This window comes from Ictalurus furcatus, chromosome 28 (genome assembly GCF_023375685.1).
Source record: "Ictalurus furcatus strain D&B chromosome 28, Billie_1.0, whole genome shotgun sequence".
NCBI lineage: Eukaryota > Metazoa > Chordata > Actinopteri > Siluriformes > Ictaluridae > Ictalurus > Ictalurus furcatus.
The window spans coordinates 15,916,148-15,932,697 of NC_071282.1; the positions used below are offsets into that span (position 1 = coordinate 15,916,148).

Below are 16,550 nucleotides of genomic sequence, written 5' to 3' on the forward strand. Positions count from 1 at the left end.
GAATTAAAAAAACAAAAAAAATGAGCCTATAAAGGGTGTTACTTTATATGGACTGTAAGGCCTCTTTGAAAACGATGCTTTTAGGCCCTTCATCCATTCTCTGATTGAGCCACATACGAGAGTGCTGATCATGGTGATTGGACAGTGATTGCTTTTCAGTGTGGCACTACTGCAATGCACTGATGAAAGTGAAATGCATTGCAATGGGAAATTTAATTCATGTATGCCATGAAGTCAGCGTTTCATTATTTAATAATATAGATATAGAGCAACGCAACAACGACCGCGTACTGATGGTTTTGCTTTTCAGTGTAGCACATTGTTCTCATGTCACAAATCACAGCCAGTGCTTGTGTACTATAGTTCACAAGCTAATGTAAAAATGTTGAAAACCATCACACATCAACTGTGGCATCATTTCAGTGCAGATATCAGAAACTTTCTCTTGAACCTGTTCACCGAGTTACATGGAGCATGATGGGCCTAAATTGCTTTTATTTATTTATTTTTTTTAAGTTATTAACATGTTAATATAATACACATTGTCATCCAAATGAGAGCAGGAATTTAACTCTAACCAAACACCTGCAGGTTAGGCGTTTTTCCACATTAAAATAGCTATCTGTCACTCACTCCTTCCTTAATTTTGTTTCACTTTCACAAGAGGAGTGGTACTAAAAGAAAAACCACTTCCACATTTAACCTAGAAATATTCAGGTCAGTGGAAGCAATACTCAGGCCAGACTTCCATACCCCAGCTAGGGTGAGTATAATTTAAAAAAAAAAGGACCATCTTAATACCTTCACTTTTAACAGGCATATTGGTGAAGTCAATCAACAGCAGAGAGAAAAGATGGGAATGCATTTTTAATAAAAAGTGGCACAGACTTTATTACTCAGACTCACAGCACATTCTACACAGACACCGGAAAACAGGGATTGGGGGGGGATGAGACCACCAGGAGACCTTTACACAAAGGTGTTTTATTTTAACCCCACTAACTGATCAGGGTTTTTGAAGACACCCAATCTAAACTGTTAAAAAAGCGTAGAAACAGACGTACAAAACAAGCATTGATCAGATTAAATGAATCATGATAGTGAGACTACAGTCAGTCCATAGCCAATCAGAACAGGAAAAAAATAGTCATCTCTGCATTTCAACTTCATATTCATCCCCCTCCTCCCTCCTTCCCCCTCCCCCCAAAAACATTCATTGCAGCTCATTAAATAAAAGACGCTAAGATTTTAAAACTCAGCTGGACATTTACATTTTGACATTTCAACTTTCTTTTTTTTTTTTTTTGAAAGAAATGACAAAAATGGCAGAAGGGAAATAAAACACAAAAAGGATTAGCGAAGATTATTACATTCTGAATTGTTAGACAAACCAGGCATGCGGCTCTGCTCAGGCTAAATGTGGAGATTACACGGCTCTGCTAAAAATCACAGAACGTTATGAGAATCCCAAAAACGGAGAAAAATCAACGCATCCGAAGTGCAGGGGAAGAGAAGGAAAAAGAATCAAGATCCACTCATTCTGCTAGTTCTAGAGATCGTTCTTCCACCCCTAAAAAACTTTTCTTTAAGGTGTTAGGAGAGCAGCAGGGGACACATCTACCGAAGAGGCGGAGGAATGTAGACTCTGAAAAGAAGCTGAAGGAAAACACGTAGGGCGGTATGTCTTTGCTTGCTGTCCTCTAGAAGAACCGACCAGAGTACTGCTTCACGCTGGAAGAGAACCACACACAGTTCAGACAATAACCAAGTATTTTTATTAAACTGCACTCATGGATAATTACGATCTGGACGCTAAGTTGATATGTAGTCTGTGAAACACTAGAATTAATATATTTTATTATTACACAGATTATTCACAACCTGGCTAATATATAAAGGCTACTAGGCCTGCCGCGATAGTCGGGTGTTCCCGGTGTTACACGGTGTTCGGGCCGCACGCCGATTACATCACTTCACCACCCCCACTGTTGTTTGGCTTTTTTTAATCGTAATAAAAATCATTTAGTTCAGTTAGAGAACGGACGCTACGATTAAAAACTTGAACTGCTCGATTCAGCGCGATCCGAACGAGTCAGAGTCGCAGCACGGATCAGATTTCATTCATCACGTAACCAGCGTAAGGCGAGCTGACTGACCAGACAATGGTGGAAGATGTGGTTTCAAAGCGAAATGTAAAAGTGCCTATTTGGCAATATTTTGGATTTGGTGTTGTTTTTCCATTAAGAATAAGAATGGGAATAATAATCATCCCACCACTCAAGCAACTGCAGGTAATTCGAAAGCGAACTGCGCACGGCTGCACGGATATTCATAACCGGTGGGAACATTTCCTCACCATCACGTCCATAAACGTTACCAATTCATTATATTCTCATGGTGAACAAATGAAAGGCCTTTCGCAAGTATTTCTACTGGATATACAACAGGGACAACATTAACCAGACCTCTTACATTTTGGGCCATAAGTCATCAGAACAGTGTTAAAAATATTTCATACCACTGCACCGTTTTAATATTAGCGTACTCGTTCGAAAACGGAAAAGAAAGTCTGCCTAATTATCAATAAGCTTTCTGTAAGATATTTATTAGTATTGATTTTTGGAAGTGACTAGGTGAAATTCTCTCATATTACATTTTTTATATCTTTCATGGACATTCTTAGATAGCGAGATAGAGCGATCATTTATAAATCCCAGAGGGAAATTCACAGGAACAGCATATATTAAATGAAGCATTAGCATTAAACATAACTACAAGAAGGTGAAAGTATGACGTGTCGTTCTACAATAAATAAAAAGTTGTTAGCATTGACGAATTGCTGAGGTGTGGTATAAAAGGAATGAAAGAGTTCAGAGTGCTGTTATTGGAAAATAATCCTCTTCAGGGTGGTAACAGCAACTCCATATCGCACCCCTCAGTCACGGATTATTTCCCCTGTAACAGCATGCCGCGTCGTATTATTATTAATTACAAATCACATCACAGATAGAGTAACAGAGCTGAGCTTGTATATAAGGAGTTATACAGTCATGTCATGTGATTGTGGTAGTTTTTTTTTTTTTAAATAAATAATAAAAAGGCAACTGGAGGCATATAATAAACACGCACACACAGACACGCGTTAGAAGTTGCTCAGAATGAAACAGACATGTGAAAGTTAGGGCAGGGTGAGAGAAACAGGAAAAGTGGGGGTGGAGGGCAGATGAGCCTGTGCTGTAGGGCAGACCGTGATTTGTTGTCACTTCATCTAACTAACAACAACAAAATCACAAGTCTTCCACACAGAAGCAGGCCAGCTTTATCGCACTCTCCTGGGCTCCGAGTACCGCAGCTCTCGGTCACTTTTTGTTTGGATTTCTGTTTCAAATAATCCGGATACCACAATTCCCCCAAGGAAAGGAGAGAAAAAAAAAAGAAGGGAGATGGAGAGAGAGAGAGAGATAGAGAATAGCATTTGCAGTTAAGTATCAAAGTAGAAACAGGTTAGACCACACTTTCATAACAAATTAGTAGCTCGTTACAGGTCACATGTTCAACCACAGTTTATGATTAGAAATAAGCTGCATGATCGGGGCAACTGAAGTAAAATGCTAACAAGAATGTATTCATTATAATATTCCTATCACTAAGGTAATACTCTTTATAAAATGTACATGCTTGTCAAGGTAGGTGTATGTATACAAGTTTATACAAATGGAAAACTACTCCATTACTCGATATGTAATCGATTAGTAACACACTTTACAGAATCAATCATTTACGTCGACTCGGTCTAACTCGAACTCCAAGACGTTAGATGTTTACATGGATAACGTTTCAGGTGGGTTTTTCCTTCAACTTTATGATGAAGGTTTCTTAGCTCTTCATGATTTTCAGTGCTAAATGTTCACCTTCTGTCTTCTATGTTGGAGTAACCCTACAACCTCAATAATATTGTAACGCAGTGAAATACTACATTTCTATTGATTGTTAAACTGCAAATTTGTTAATTTTTTACAATGTTTTGCCACTTCGCCTAAAACTTTTTACGATGCGGTTATTACGTTTGTGAGGCAAAATCATTACAAGCTATATTTTAAAACACAGGGAAATCAATCTGTGTCCGAGTACTCAATTACATCATGCAAAAAAAAAAAAAACCCAAACTGCTCATATATTTAAAGGTAAAGGTTAATTAAAATACGACTGCAGAGAAGGAAAAGACAGGAACTTGGGTAGTACTAGAAGCATGAGGTTACTTTGCCAGTGATAAAAAAAGAAAGTAAGAGTCAAAGGTGTCTTTATATACGCACAGAAAAGATTAAGAAGCAGATCGTGGCGGTGTGTGTGTGTGTGTGAGAAAAGCCTGCTGTCAGGCCTGAAGTCTAGCTGTTTGATCGTGCACTTGCCTGTTCTGCAGTAGATACTGCGCGTTCTGAATCTGGTCCTGCGTTCCTGTGATGGTGATGATACGATCCTCGGAACCCTCTAGAGGCTCGTCGATTTTGATGGAGGCTCCGGACTCGTGACGGATCTGCTTAATACGCTGTCCGCCTTTCCCGATGATGGAGCCGGCCAGCTAACATAGTACAAGGGTTGTTTAAGCCGTGTGCACGTGAGTAAGGCTGTATGAGCGCATAATAAATAAATAAATAAATAAATAAATAGACAAACAAAGTCAGGGTTAAAGCGCACTCACGTCTTTGGGTATAGTCACTTGTGTTGTGATGACAGGACCACCGATGTCGCCGTAGGAACCTCGTCCACCTGCAGAAACGGATTAACAATTCATTAATTCGTGCCTACATTTTATTCATGCAGAGTCTGCACATAAAAATATGATGGACACTTACCAGATTGGAAGGGTTCCCAAGAAGAGTTATTGTCTTCAGATATCAGAAAAGGGAAAGAAAATAAAAAGGGAATAAAAAAAAAAAAGATTATCACGATATTAGAGGTACAAGAGAAAGATGTGAGTAACAGAAAGCGAGGAAACACTACAGCTACTGAGAGCTGTATTCTGACATGTTTGATTAGGGGTAACCTTGAGTGTGTGTGTGTGTGGGAGAAAGAGTGATCGCGCGAGAGAGAGAGAGAGAGCTTATAGGAGTAAAGCTGAACAACACTCACCATATCCACCTACTCCACTCTATTCAATTAGAGAGAGCGAGAGAGAGAGAGAGAGAAAGAGAGAGAGAGTGAGAGAGAGAGAGTGAGTTAATCCAACCTATATGCATCAAAAGATACACGTGCACATACATATTAAAACAAATGACAAACTAATTAAAGCGCTTGACAAAGCTTCCAGCTTTGCCCCGAGTTCACTGGTGAGTGTGATGGCTTTTACCTACATATCTATCTGCTCCTTAGTTACCAAGGCAACAAGCAATTCAAAAAAATCCATTGCCTAGCAACAGCAGGTCAAAGCAGTTCACAGCATATGCATCCATTACCCTGTCATTTCATAGAGACAGAACAAGTAGCTCTGCTCGTTTTCCAAAACTGGCCCTTCCTCTCCAGAGCCAGACCCCCCCCCCCCCCACCCCCAACTGCACAGCTTTCAGAGACATATAAACACGTGAAAACCGTCGTGTGTGACGGCGCTTTTACAGGCGGGAGCTTACCATGCTTTCGTAGCGATCTACAGGTCTTCCTCTTCTGTCACTTGGAGCAAACGGTAAATGATTAGAACTGGCTTGCTAAAAATTGGAAAGCACATCTACTCAGGTGGTACATAACAGACTGAATTCATCTGTGTAGATATACACTACCAGTCAAAAGTTTAGACACACTCATTCTTTAATTTTTATTCCCCCCCCCGCCACATTTTATTATAATAAAGTCATCAAAACTCTGGAGTAACACAAACAGAACGATGGGAATTATGGGGAGATCAAAAATTTGAAATAAATCAAAAATAATTTAGTATTTTAGCATCTTCAAAGTAGACACCCTTTTTGCAGAGAATTTCCAGAAATGTATTCTTGGCGTTTTCTCAAGGAATTTCCCTGAGATGCTTTTTAAACAGTATTAAAGTTAATCACATCTACGCTGGACACTTATCGGCTGCTTTACAGAATATTTCACTCCAAGTCGTCCGTTTAAAAAAAAAGATAAAAAATAATTTTGTAAATAAAATTAGTTTTCTAATGAAAGAAACAAACACGTCGGCACGATTATATCTTTGTCTACAACACCGATTTCAAACAGTTAATCCTACACCTTCAGATCAAAAGGTTCTTAAGATCATGAGAAACGTTTCAGTCGAGTGTCCACAAACTTTTGACCGGCAGTGAATGAGTGAGTGTGTGAGGAGCATGTGTACCACATACACCACCACCACAAGATACAGTCAAACAGTAGCACCTGAAAAAACATGCCCATTTGTAAAACATGACCGAATATAATCATTGGCAGCTTGTGTGTGTGGCACATCACAAATTAATTAAAGAATATTATTTAATTCAAGTAAATTAGAGTTACTTCAAGACCGATTTAAACAGCCTTCTTAATTAGCTGACTGCACCTCAGAGTAAACAGCATTGCAGTTGGTGAATTTCTAAAATAAAATAAACAACCTGTGGCATGAGGTGCAGGTGCTGCACAATACATGACGCGAGTACGGTATATAACCGAACGTTGCCAGCTGATCTGCGGTGCTAACTGAGCAGCCATTTTAGAATTGCTGGGATAGTTTGCGATTCATTCTTGATAACCTTTGGACTAAGCACCACAGGTTTAGGTGCTGCTTTTAGTACCAAAATACTAATAGACGTTTCTTAAATTGTACATTTAGGAGTCACCTTTAGCTTTAAGCCTTTTTTGTGAATACAAATCTTTATGACCGGTTACAAACTAGTTTGGAAGGAATAAAAATAGCCACCAATTCACAGCAATTACAGCTTTGTCATCCACAAAATAACTCACCTCGGTCTGTCGTCTATATTGCCGTGATGGTGGGAAAACCGGTCGCCTCTGCAAAACAATAAAACTGTCAAAGCAGGGCAAAAACAAAAACAAGACAACAAATGGAGCAACAGCTGGATGCCTCATTAAATGCACCTTTTTAAAAAAAACAAAAACAAAAACAAAAAAACCCCACACAATATTCAGGCTGAGGAGGAAACAAGTTCTAAATAAAGTTCATAATAAACAATGTTTTGGTTTAAAGAATGAGGGTGATTTTATTTACCCTCCTCTGGGAGGAGGTGGAGGAGGGAGAGGCAGATTTCGGGCCCGGCTCCCGCCTCGGCCCCCCCTCCCTAACGGAGGTGGAAGTGGTCCACGGCGGGGACTCATATCATCATAGTCGCGCCTAGAGGGGGGCATGGGGCGTCCGCCACGGCTGGGGGGCATACGATCGAAACTGCCGCGCCCGCGCATTGGGAACCCTCCCATGGGCCGCCGCCCTCTCTCCTCAAACATCATGGTGAAGCCGCCGTAGTCGTAGGTCTCGTCGTAGAAATTTGGGTCGTAGGGCTGAGCACGGCCTTTAATAGGAGCCTAAGCAGGACGGAAGCGAGATCGTGAAGGTCTGATTTCCAACTTGCATCAGATTACAAAATCAAATCAATGGGAACATGCAACTCTACCTCTGACGTCAATTCTAGGATGACCTTAATGCACTCCACCACTCGCTGAGGTTTTCCTCCCACTAAAACCACACGGTCTGTCGAATGAGGGCAGCACTCTTGGAAGAGTTTAATGGTCGTCTGGGTATTCTGAGACACAAGGTAGCGAAGAGTAAAAAACAAAACAAAAAAAACAAGAGGTAATATCAAATCAAATCAGAGCTACTTGTATTGATTTTTATCGACGGTTATATTGTATGACAGTGTAGCATGATGCCGGAATCCAAATTAATGCCATATAGTTCGATTTTTTCCACACTGTTATAGTATCAAGTGTTTTGTAACGGTTGTGCACACCTAGGAAATGTTTTCTGTTTTCAACCTAAATTTACCTCCAAATTAGTTGTTGCCAATTCCTAGCACATTATCTACATGTCGCACTTTCACACTACAGCTACCAGTCTAGGACAGTGTACAATACACCTAAAAAGCATTATCAAGCATTAAACACACTGGTGTTATTTTGGCAAGAAAGAATTTTTCCTCATGTTACACTGAGAGGTTACTTTACATAACCTTTGTAGTTTGGACTATTGCTAAACAAAATCCATTTTATTCAGCATTTCCAATTTCTGCAAGTATTGAGTACTGGATGTTGTGATTTTTGTTCCCCATCCCCATTTAGAAATTTCGTTTGCTGTTAGTCCTTTAAACATTACCAGAAATACAGCAGGCTCAAATCAAATCATTTAAATCAGTAATAAACTATTTAAAGTGCACCTATTGTGGTTTTGAAACAGGCCTAATGTTTTAAACGTCTCATTCAATAGATTTACATGCATCCAAGGTGGAAAAACACTTTAATGTGCTCATAATTTAAATTGCAGTGTTCGCAGAGGTTTTTTGTGTTTGTTGTGGCCAAAAGCGCTGGATTTTGCTGCAGGCTTTTTTTTTTTTTTGCGATGCGGTTTGTGGAGTTCATTGTGGAAAATGCAGCTGCACGAATTTGTTTTGCACGATCTGTCACAGTGATGTTTGTTGGTAAATGAGACCTTTTAGCTGTACTCATGCTCGACTCACGTAAATCGAAGAAGGCTGAATGTGCATTGTGATGACGTCACGTGACGCGTACTGGCCAAAATCTGCAGTAATTTTGAAAAATTGCAAGCTCCTCCAAATATTGTGGCAATATCCTGAAGGGACGGATTTTAGCAGAGTGTTTTTTTTTGGGGGGGGGGGGGGGGTGAATCCTCTACTACAGCGTTCAATGTATGAAAAAACACTTTAATTGGACCACATCAGATGCGACTATCTGAGGCATATTCTTGGCCACACACTGATCATTAATGGTTAAGCGTTAAAAGGTAACACTTGTCACCATTCAGTCATGCTAATTGTTTATCTGGACCTTTGTAAGCAACTGAACCTTCAGAAATGTTCAGATTAAACATAAAAGGGGTTTCCTTTAAAAACCTGCACAGCTTACCTCTCTCAGTTCTTTAATCTTGGTCCCTTTGACGCCAATAATGCCTCCTGCCAAACTCTGATGAATCAGCAGGCGCAGCTCGCAGTCAAAGTCTATACCATTGTAGTGCTGGTACTGCCAAACAGAAGGTGTGTCTCAAAAAAAAAACAAACTTGAAAAATAACCAGCATGCATGTGTGCCTAAGCTTGTAATCCTGACCTTACTTTTTATCCAACATCTGTAATATATGCGTTATTAACACATGCAATCTGAATCTCTACGGTCTCCATGTATCTTCCAAGCTCAGACCTTACCTCCTCAAGAGTAGGGATGATCTTCAGAAGAATGTCTCCGATTGTCTCAATATCTGCACTCACGCTCAGGATGCTGCACCGGGCAAACAAAAGCATAGAAAGACAAGAGCAAAAACAAAGACACTGAACTTTACATTTGGATTCACTTCAACATTATAATAATAATAAAAATAATGATAATTTTTTTTTATTTTTTAAACAGAGCTGAGCTTTGAAAAACAAAAAAATTCGAACCAAAAAAAACAACAAACAAAAAACCCCTGAACACATGTTTAGGTCTCCCACAATGGACTGAAATACGAGTCACTGACATGCATTTGACCCTTGCACATTCAACAAACATCAACCCTGAAGATGTTCAACAGGCCATGAGAGAAAGCTACTTGTTTTATACACCCCACCACTGAGAGGATATTGAGAGAAGCAAGGGGGGAAGAAACTAATGAGCCTCTTTGTTATGATACACCGGGAAAGATGAGTGAGAGTTATTGAATATAATATTTGAGAGATTTCTAAAAAAATTTTTAAAAAGTCAGCCCAAAATGAAATGCAAAAGCAAAAATAAAAGGAGAAACCGCAAGTGGAGACCACAAGGTGATGTGTAGAGCTGGAGCAAGGCGACAAAGGAGAGACCTGTTGTCTGGCCTGAGAGGGGGGAGGAGAAAGAGAGGAAAAAAAGAAAAAAAAAAAAAAACGAAAACCAGGGAAGAGCTGCAGTACAGGAGAAATCAAAGACAAGACAACAGTGAAGAAGACAGAACAGGGAAGTGAGTCAGCAGCAGTCATAGACGGTGATGCTGAGAACAGTGAAATGGTTGGCAACAAAGAGACAGATGAGATGTGTGTTTGTTTGGTTTTTTTTTTTTAAACAATTAATAATCAATACAAGAGCAAGGAACAGCAACAGTAGCAACAACACCAAAGATATCTCATCACTTCAAGCAGTGTTCCTTCCATTCAAACTAAGTAGGTAAAGTTCTCCCTGTGTTTTGTGTCATAATACCAACTTCATAAACATCTCAGAAAAAAAGAAAAGAAAGAAAGAAAAAAAAAAAAAAAAGGTCCCAAATAAATACTGAATGGGGTGTTGGGGGGAAGGGGAAAAGACATAAAAAACCAAATTGTACAAATACATGTTTCTTAAAAAGGGGCGATACTATGTGTATAAAAATGTTAATATGAAACAGAAGGTTATCAAAGACATGTGTTCTCTGTTCTAATCAGGCAGTGAGGCAATAACTGGTGGGACATACCGCTCTGGGCCACTGCTGTCTGGGACTGATACACTGGCATTGTACTGCATTGGTCGTGGAGGTTGGCATTGGGCAAGGGCATTCAATCACATGTTGTCAAGTAAGGTGCCCATTTAGGGAGGGGCACGATTATGGGGCCAACCGGGGTGTCAGGTGGGCGGGCGGGCGTTCAGGGGCGGAGGTTGGGCCAACGTCAAGGTGGGCAACGCAGGAGGGACATGTCGATCCAGAACATGGGCAACAGAGGAAGGTGGCCAAAAACAAAACAAAACAAAAAAAAAGTAAAGGAGAGGGAAGAGGGGGAGAAGGAATACATTTTAATTGAATACAAGGCTATATTCACTATATTGTTTAAAAAAAAATTTTTTTTTTGAAGAGACTTGGCAACGAGTGCACAAGAAACAGCTCTGGACAGATCTGAAGACAGTTTAGATACAAAACTAATACAGAAATTAATTACGAAATTAAGACTATTGGTCAGCTCAAGAGTCTAGACATCTGTTTTAGGGCTTTGGCACAGAATGGATAGCGCGCCATGACATCCCTAACGGGGACAGCGAGACAGAATGCTCTGAAGAACTTAAGATTGAGTACTTTATTACTGAAATGTCAAAACCCCACAATCAGGCTCCATTCAGAGAGCATGAGAGTCTGTTCAAATGAGCTAACCTATAGATAGTGCACGTCGCATCAACATGCCAGCTACGGAGAGCAAGATTTCCCGTTTAGGGCCAAGTAGCATGCAGTGATTAGCACCCTTACACATCTAACTACGTTATTATTAGGATCAAGTTACAAGATTTAAGTAGAATCAATTGGTGCTTTCGTTTGAGATCAAATCCAGATGATTAGTAAAAAATGTTGGGCAACAAAAATAAATAAATAAATGAATAAATAAATCGGAAATCATGATCGCTGATGATCTGAAGGCAACTCCCACCCGGCTTTTACTGAAATTTATCGACTGCTCTTTCTAAAAGCTAATAATACTCACGTCTGTCCGGAGCGCTTTAATGTTCTTGCCACCTTTTCCGATCACTGCACCTGCATTCTGGGCGGGAAGGAAAAAAACCCCAAAAACAACAACAAAAAAAAACATTAATTAAATAAATAAAAGTGCTATAAATTGTGTTTTCATTAAATACCATTAAGATTTTTTTTAATGCTGCTTTACAAGGTTTCTTAACTATAGTGTCTATAGTCACACTGATTAAGAGCAAGATTTCTCCTACTATTTTTAATCCATTTTTTAAAAAGGCATTTATCGATGGAAAAAAAAAATTAAACCATACCCAAATAAGTCTACACGAAAGTAAGACTCACTTTGCTCTGTAGCAGCACTCTCAGCTCCACCATCTCGTCCGTGTTACGAGAACGTTTGAAGGTTTGTTCCTCATCCATGTCCTCAGCAGGGCGTTTACCTGTTAACAGTGAAATGTCAACTAGATTTCATTTCCAAACACTGTTCATGTTTATGAAATATTTATACAGGCACATGTTAAAAAATAATAATAATAATAATAATAATAATAATAATAACAACAACGTGGAAAAGTTCATTTTTCCTCCCTGTAATTTAATTTAAAACGTGGAATGTTCATATATTCTAGGTTCATTACGCATACAGTGAAATATTTCAAGCGTTTTTTTGGTTTAAATCTCGATGATTACAGCTAACAGCTCAGGGAAATCAAAAATCCAGTATCTCAAAATATTAGAATAAAGAATTTATTTATTATCTGATCTCACATCATCTTAAGGTGGAGTTTTGTTAAGTCTGGCAAGTTACCATACCATTCTTCTGCACAGTATAATATATCAGCTGTCAATCACATTCATGTCCACATGTTTAAGCAGTGTTGGTATAATTCCTTAGGAATAGGGGAAAAAAAACGTTTGTGGACACCTTACCATCACACCCATTCCAGATTTAGTCCCCCTGTCCTGGGAAGGAATTTTACTAGATTTTGGAGCATGGCTGTGGGGATTTGTGATCATTCAAGAACATTAGTGATGACAGGCACTGATGTTGGGCGACCAGGCCTTCCAGTTCATCCTAAGTGGGGTTGAGGTGCAGGACACTCGAGTTCTTCTACTCCAACTTTGGCAAACCACTGCTGCGTCTCAATTCTCCTACTTATACTATGCACTAAAAGTATGTACCCTTTTTTGTGAAGAGAGGTGATGAAAAAAAATTACATACTGTTAAGAGTGTATTTAAAAGAGTATGCGAGTACTGGGACATACCGACACGTCATATAACACAAAAGAACGTTGCTGCCTAGTTACACACACAGTCACTGTAAATAAACTTCTCACTGCATTTCGGCTTTTCTTCATTCATCATTCCTTATATAATTTATACTATTCCCTCACAAAACTCCTCCTCGTCCCTCGCGCAAGGAGTCGTGGGTGATATAAGGGGGGGGGGAAGGGTCCACAGATCCACAAATTTCACCTGGAAATACTAGACCATCGGGTACCTTTGGGATGGTCCTTTCGACATACTTCGATCTGTGACGCAGTAATTCTAATCTCTGTTTTATGTAATTCTGTTTAGGATGGACGCTAGGTGAACTGGGATGCAGCACGTGTCTACATCGTCATGCTGGAACATGAGCCTCCTCAAAAGTTTGGGGAAGACCCACATATGGATGTGATGGTCAGGTGTCCACAAACATCTGGCCATATAGTGTAAATATAGATCAAATAAGTGCACATCCTCCAAACAGTCTGGTCTGCACCAACAACCACACACGCCCTTTAATCCTTGTACAATTGGAACAAGTCGCTCACATTAAGCTTTTAATAACTTTGTTTTGGAAAAATGGGCAAATATGAATAAAAACTAATCAGTCTGTACAGGATTTCGCAGAGATTTTTTCGCAGTTTTTGCGGCCAAAACATGATTGATCTTGCTGGGGCTTTTTGTTGTTTTTTTTGTTGCAGGAAACTACTCGAATTGGCGAGACTGTTTTGCACGGTCTTTCGCAGTGACGTATATATCGGTGGTAAGCGAAACCTTTTAACTGTACTCATGTTCGACACACCTGAACGCGTGTCGGGAAAATGCGAGCTTGAATTTGGGTTAATTTCTCAAAATCTATGGCGTACTGTTCGCCCCGTACAAGAACTCCGACCCCTCTGAAGCGCAATTCGACGGCATCCTGAAAACTAAATATTTACCGTTAGTGTCAGTGTTGCTGAACGTTGTCTCTTCGTCCTGCTGCTCGATTTCTGTCTCCATTGTCTTCTATCAAGGAGAAAATAGGAAAGGGTTCTCCTCTCCGTGGGAAAACGCTGTGTGAAAGAAAGAAAGATAGATTTCATTCACACAATCAGCATAAATAAGGATCCGTATCAGACTGTGTTTTGACCCAGTCATGCATTGTATTGCATGTTTGTGTGTGACATGTTGACTAAAGATAACACGATGAACAAAACACAAATAATGTAAGTGCTCGATAGAAAGGGGGGTGTCAGATCTCACGTATTTTAGGATTACAGAATGTACATACTGCAAAACATTCACGTCTATCTGAACTGAATTTAATCAAAATAAGTTCAGTATATAATAAACAAAACATCAGCCAGCTCCATTCAGATGAAAAACCTCGCATTGTCTCACTTATGAACAAAAAATAAACGTGTTATATATACATATATATATAAAAATAAAACAACAGCCGACTATAGAAGCCGAGCAACAAGGCCTAGTGTTCTTCAAAATGGTGCGTGTGTATTAACATTAGGGTTAGCATTAGCATTTTGCTCACCTGCTAACAGCATTAGCCCTACGGAAATAGTTTCAAATTCATACAGTTAAAATAATAATAATAATAATAATTATAATAAAACAGCATATCAAATTAACCAGTTCATATCATCACCGCTGTTTGTATGCGAAATTAATTCAGAGTTTTAATTTAAAAAAAAAAAAGCTTAAGTGTCGTCTGCGGAGGCAGAAATCACAAAATGGCTTGCGGAAAAGCCTGCACTCGGGGTTAGCATGTTAGCTCCATGTGCAACATCATTGTAATATGTAATATAACGGAAATTGCTTATCCTGTTAGAGGCGTAAATGAGAAACAGGTGTCCGGTTGCCCTGACAACCAAACGTCACGTTGTTAATTAGCTAACGCTAGCTACAAAGCCTGGGGGGAAGATCCCACAAACGCTCCATTTTATTGGCATGCTTAGCATGCTAACATGCTAGCTAAAGGGAAAGGCTGCACGTTTCCTTACGCTAGCTAATTAATGTCGACGGACACCTCCTTCCTCTTACACTCCGACTGCCATTAGCTTCTCATACTCCATACTGCGCGGCTGCTGCGGGCTTCTAATTTATTATCAATTCTTAAACATAAAAAACACACACATAGAGAGTTTTAGCAGAAACGCCGAGTACAAACCTGCTAACGGCGCCGCTCGTCTCTCCGATATTTTGGCCAAGAAACCGAGCTACGCGTTCAATCCAGATTTCATCGCATATTTACACGAGCGTCTGTCTTAAGCTATGATTGGTCGAGACAGACGCTCGTGCCAATCTGTCTTCAAGCCTGATTGGACAGATCAACTGTCAAATAAACGTTCAAGCACGTTATCAAAAACGAACCGTTCGTTTCGGTGGCTGTCCGTCACTACAAATCGCCCCGCCTCCTTGATTTGTATTGCCCGTACAGGCTGTAGCCTTGTCGTCATAGCAACCGCTGAAAGCGGTTCCGTATTACAGTATTCACAAGCATTATGTTTCTCCATAAATATACACGAATCAGCCTTTACATTAAAAACACCTGCCTAATATTGTGTAGGTCCCAAGTTGTGCCTCAAAAACAGCTCTGATACGTCGAGGCATGGACTCCTCACAACTCAAAACCTGCTGAAGGTGGGCTGTGGTGTCTGGCACAAAGATGTTAGCAGCAGATCCTTTAAATCCAGAAGACGTGGGCTATTTGGAGGCCAAGTCAACACCTTGAACCCTTTGTCATGTTCCTTAAACCATTCCTGAACAATGTTTGCAGTGTGGCAGGGCTGATGGAGGCCACTGCCATTAGGGAATACTGTTACCATGAAGGGGTGTACTTGGTGAGCAACAATGTTTAGGTAGGTGGTACATGTCAAAGTAAGATCCACGTGAATGCCAGGACCCAAGGTTTCCCAGCAGACCATTGCCCAGAACATCACACTGCCTTCACCGGCTTGCCTTCTTCCCATAGTGCATCCTGGTGCCATCTCTTCCCCAGCTAAGTGACGCACACGCACCCGGCCGTCCACATGATGTAAAAGAAAATGTCATTCATCAGACCAGGCCATCTTCTTCCATTGCTCCATGTTACAGTTCTGATGCTCACGTGCCCATGGTAGATGCTTTCGGTGGTAGACAGGAGTCAGACTATGCACTCTCACCGGTCTGCAAGCTGCAATGCACTGTGTGTCCTGACACCTTTCTATCAGAGCCAGCATGAACTTTAACAGCAATTTGTACTACAGTAGCTCTTCTGTGGGGCAGGACCAGACTGGCTAGCCTTCGCTCCCCACACGCATCAGTGAGCCTTGGGCGCCCATGACCCTGTGGTTTATCCTTCCTTGGACCACTTTTGGTAGGTACTAACCACTGCATACCGGGAACACCCCACAAGACCTGCCGTTTTGGCAATGCTCTAATTTCGTCATCCAGCCATCACTTTTTTATCTCATGTCAAAGTCCCTCAGATCCTTACACTTGCCCATTTTTTCTGCTTCCAACACATCAACTTTGAGACCTGAATGTTCACTTGCTGCCTAATATATCCCACCCCTTGACAGGTGCCAGTGTAACAAGACAATCAATGTTACTCATGTCACCTCTCAGTGGTTTTAATGTTATGGCTGATTGTTGTGTGAGTAAATGGTACCATATGAATTGGACTTGCTGTTCCAATAGTTTCAGAGGGGACTGTATATAAA

At 40.3% G+C, this 16,550-nt stretch overlaps 1 protein-coding gene across 3 annotated transcripts; it reads right to left on the reverse strand.

Moving 5' to 3' along the window:
• Positions 1-852: 852 nt before the first annotated feature.
• On the reverse strand, positions 853-15,243 carry hnrpkl (heterogeneous nuclear ribonucleoprotein K, like). Of its 3 annotated transcripts, XM_053618257.1 has the most exons (17): positions 15,017-15,242; positions 14,381-14,398; positions 13,791-13,904; positions 11,928-12,025; positions 11,599-11,655; positions 10,605-10,648; positions 9,352-9,424; positions 9,058-9,171; positions 7,593-7,721; positions 7,193-7,503; positions 6,928-6,975; positions 5,625-5,664; positions 5,131-5,149; positions 4,854-4,886; positions 4,700-4,767; positions 4,410-4,579; positions 853-1,731 (listed from the first exon to the last, which is right to left on the reverse strand). In XM_053618257.1, the coding sequence occupies exons 3-17, from the start codon at positions 13,849-13,851 to the stop codon at positions 1,701-1,703; spliced, it is 1,296 nt and encodes a 431-aa protein (XP_053474232.1). In that variant the 5' UTR covers positions 13,852-13,904; positions 14,381-14,398; positions 15,017-15,242; the 3' UTR covers positions 853-1,700. The 3 variants fall into 3 exon arrangements, with proteins under 3 accessions (XP_053474232.1, XP_053474233.1, XP_053474231.1); XM_053618258.1 differs by lacking the exon at positions 14,381-14,398 and having other exon boundaries at positions 5,625-5,658; positions 15,017-15,243; XM_053618256.1 differs by lacking the exon at positions 14,381-14,398.
• Positions 15,244-16,550: the final 1,307 nt, after the last annotated feature.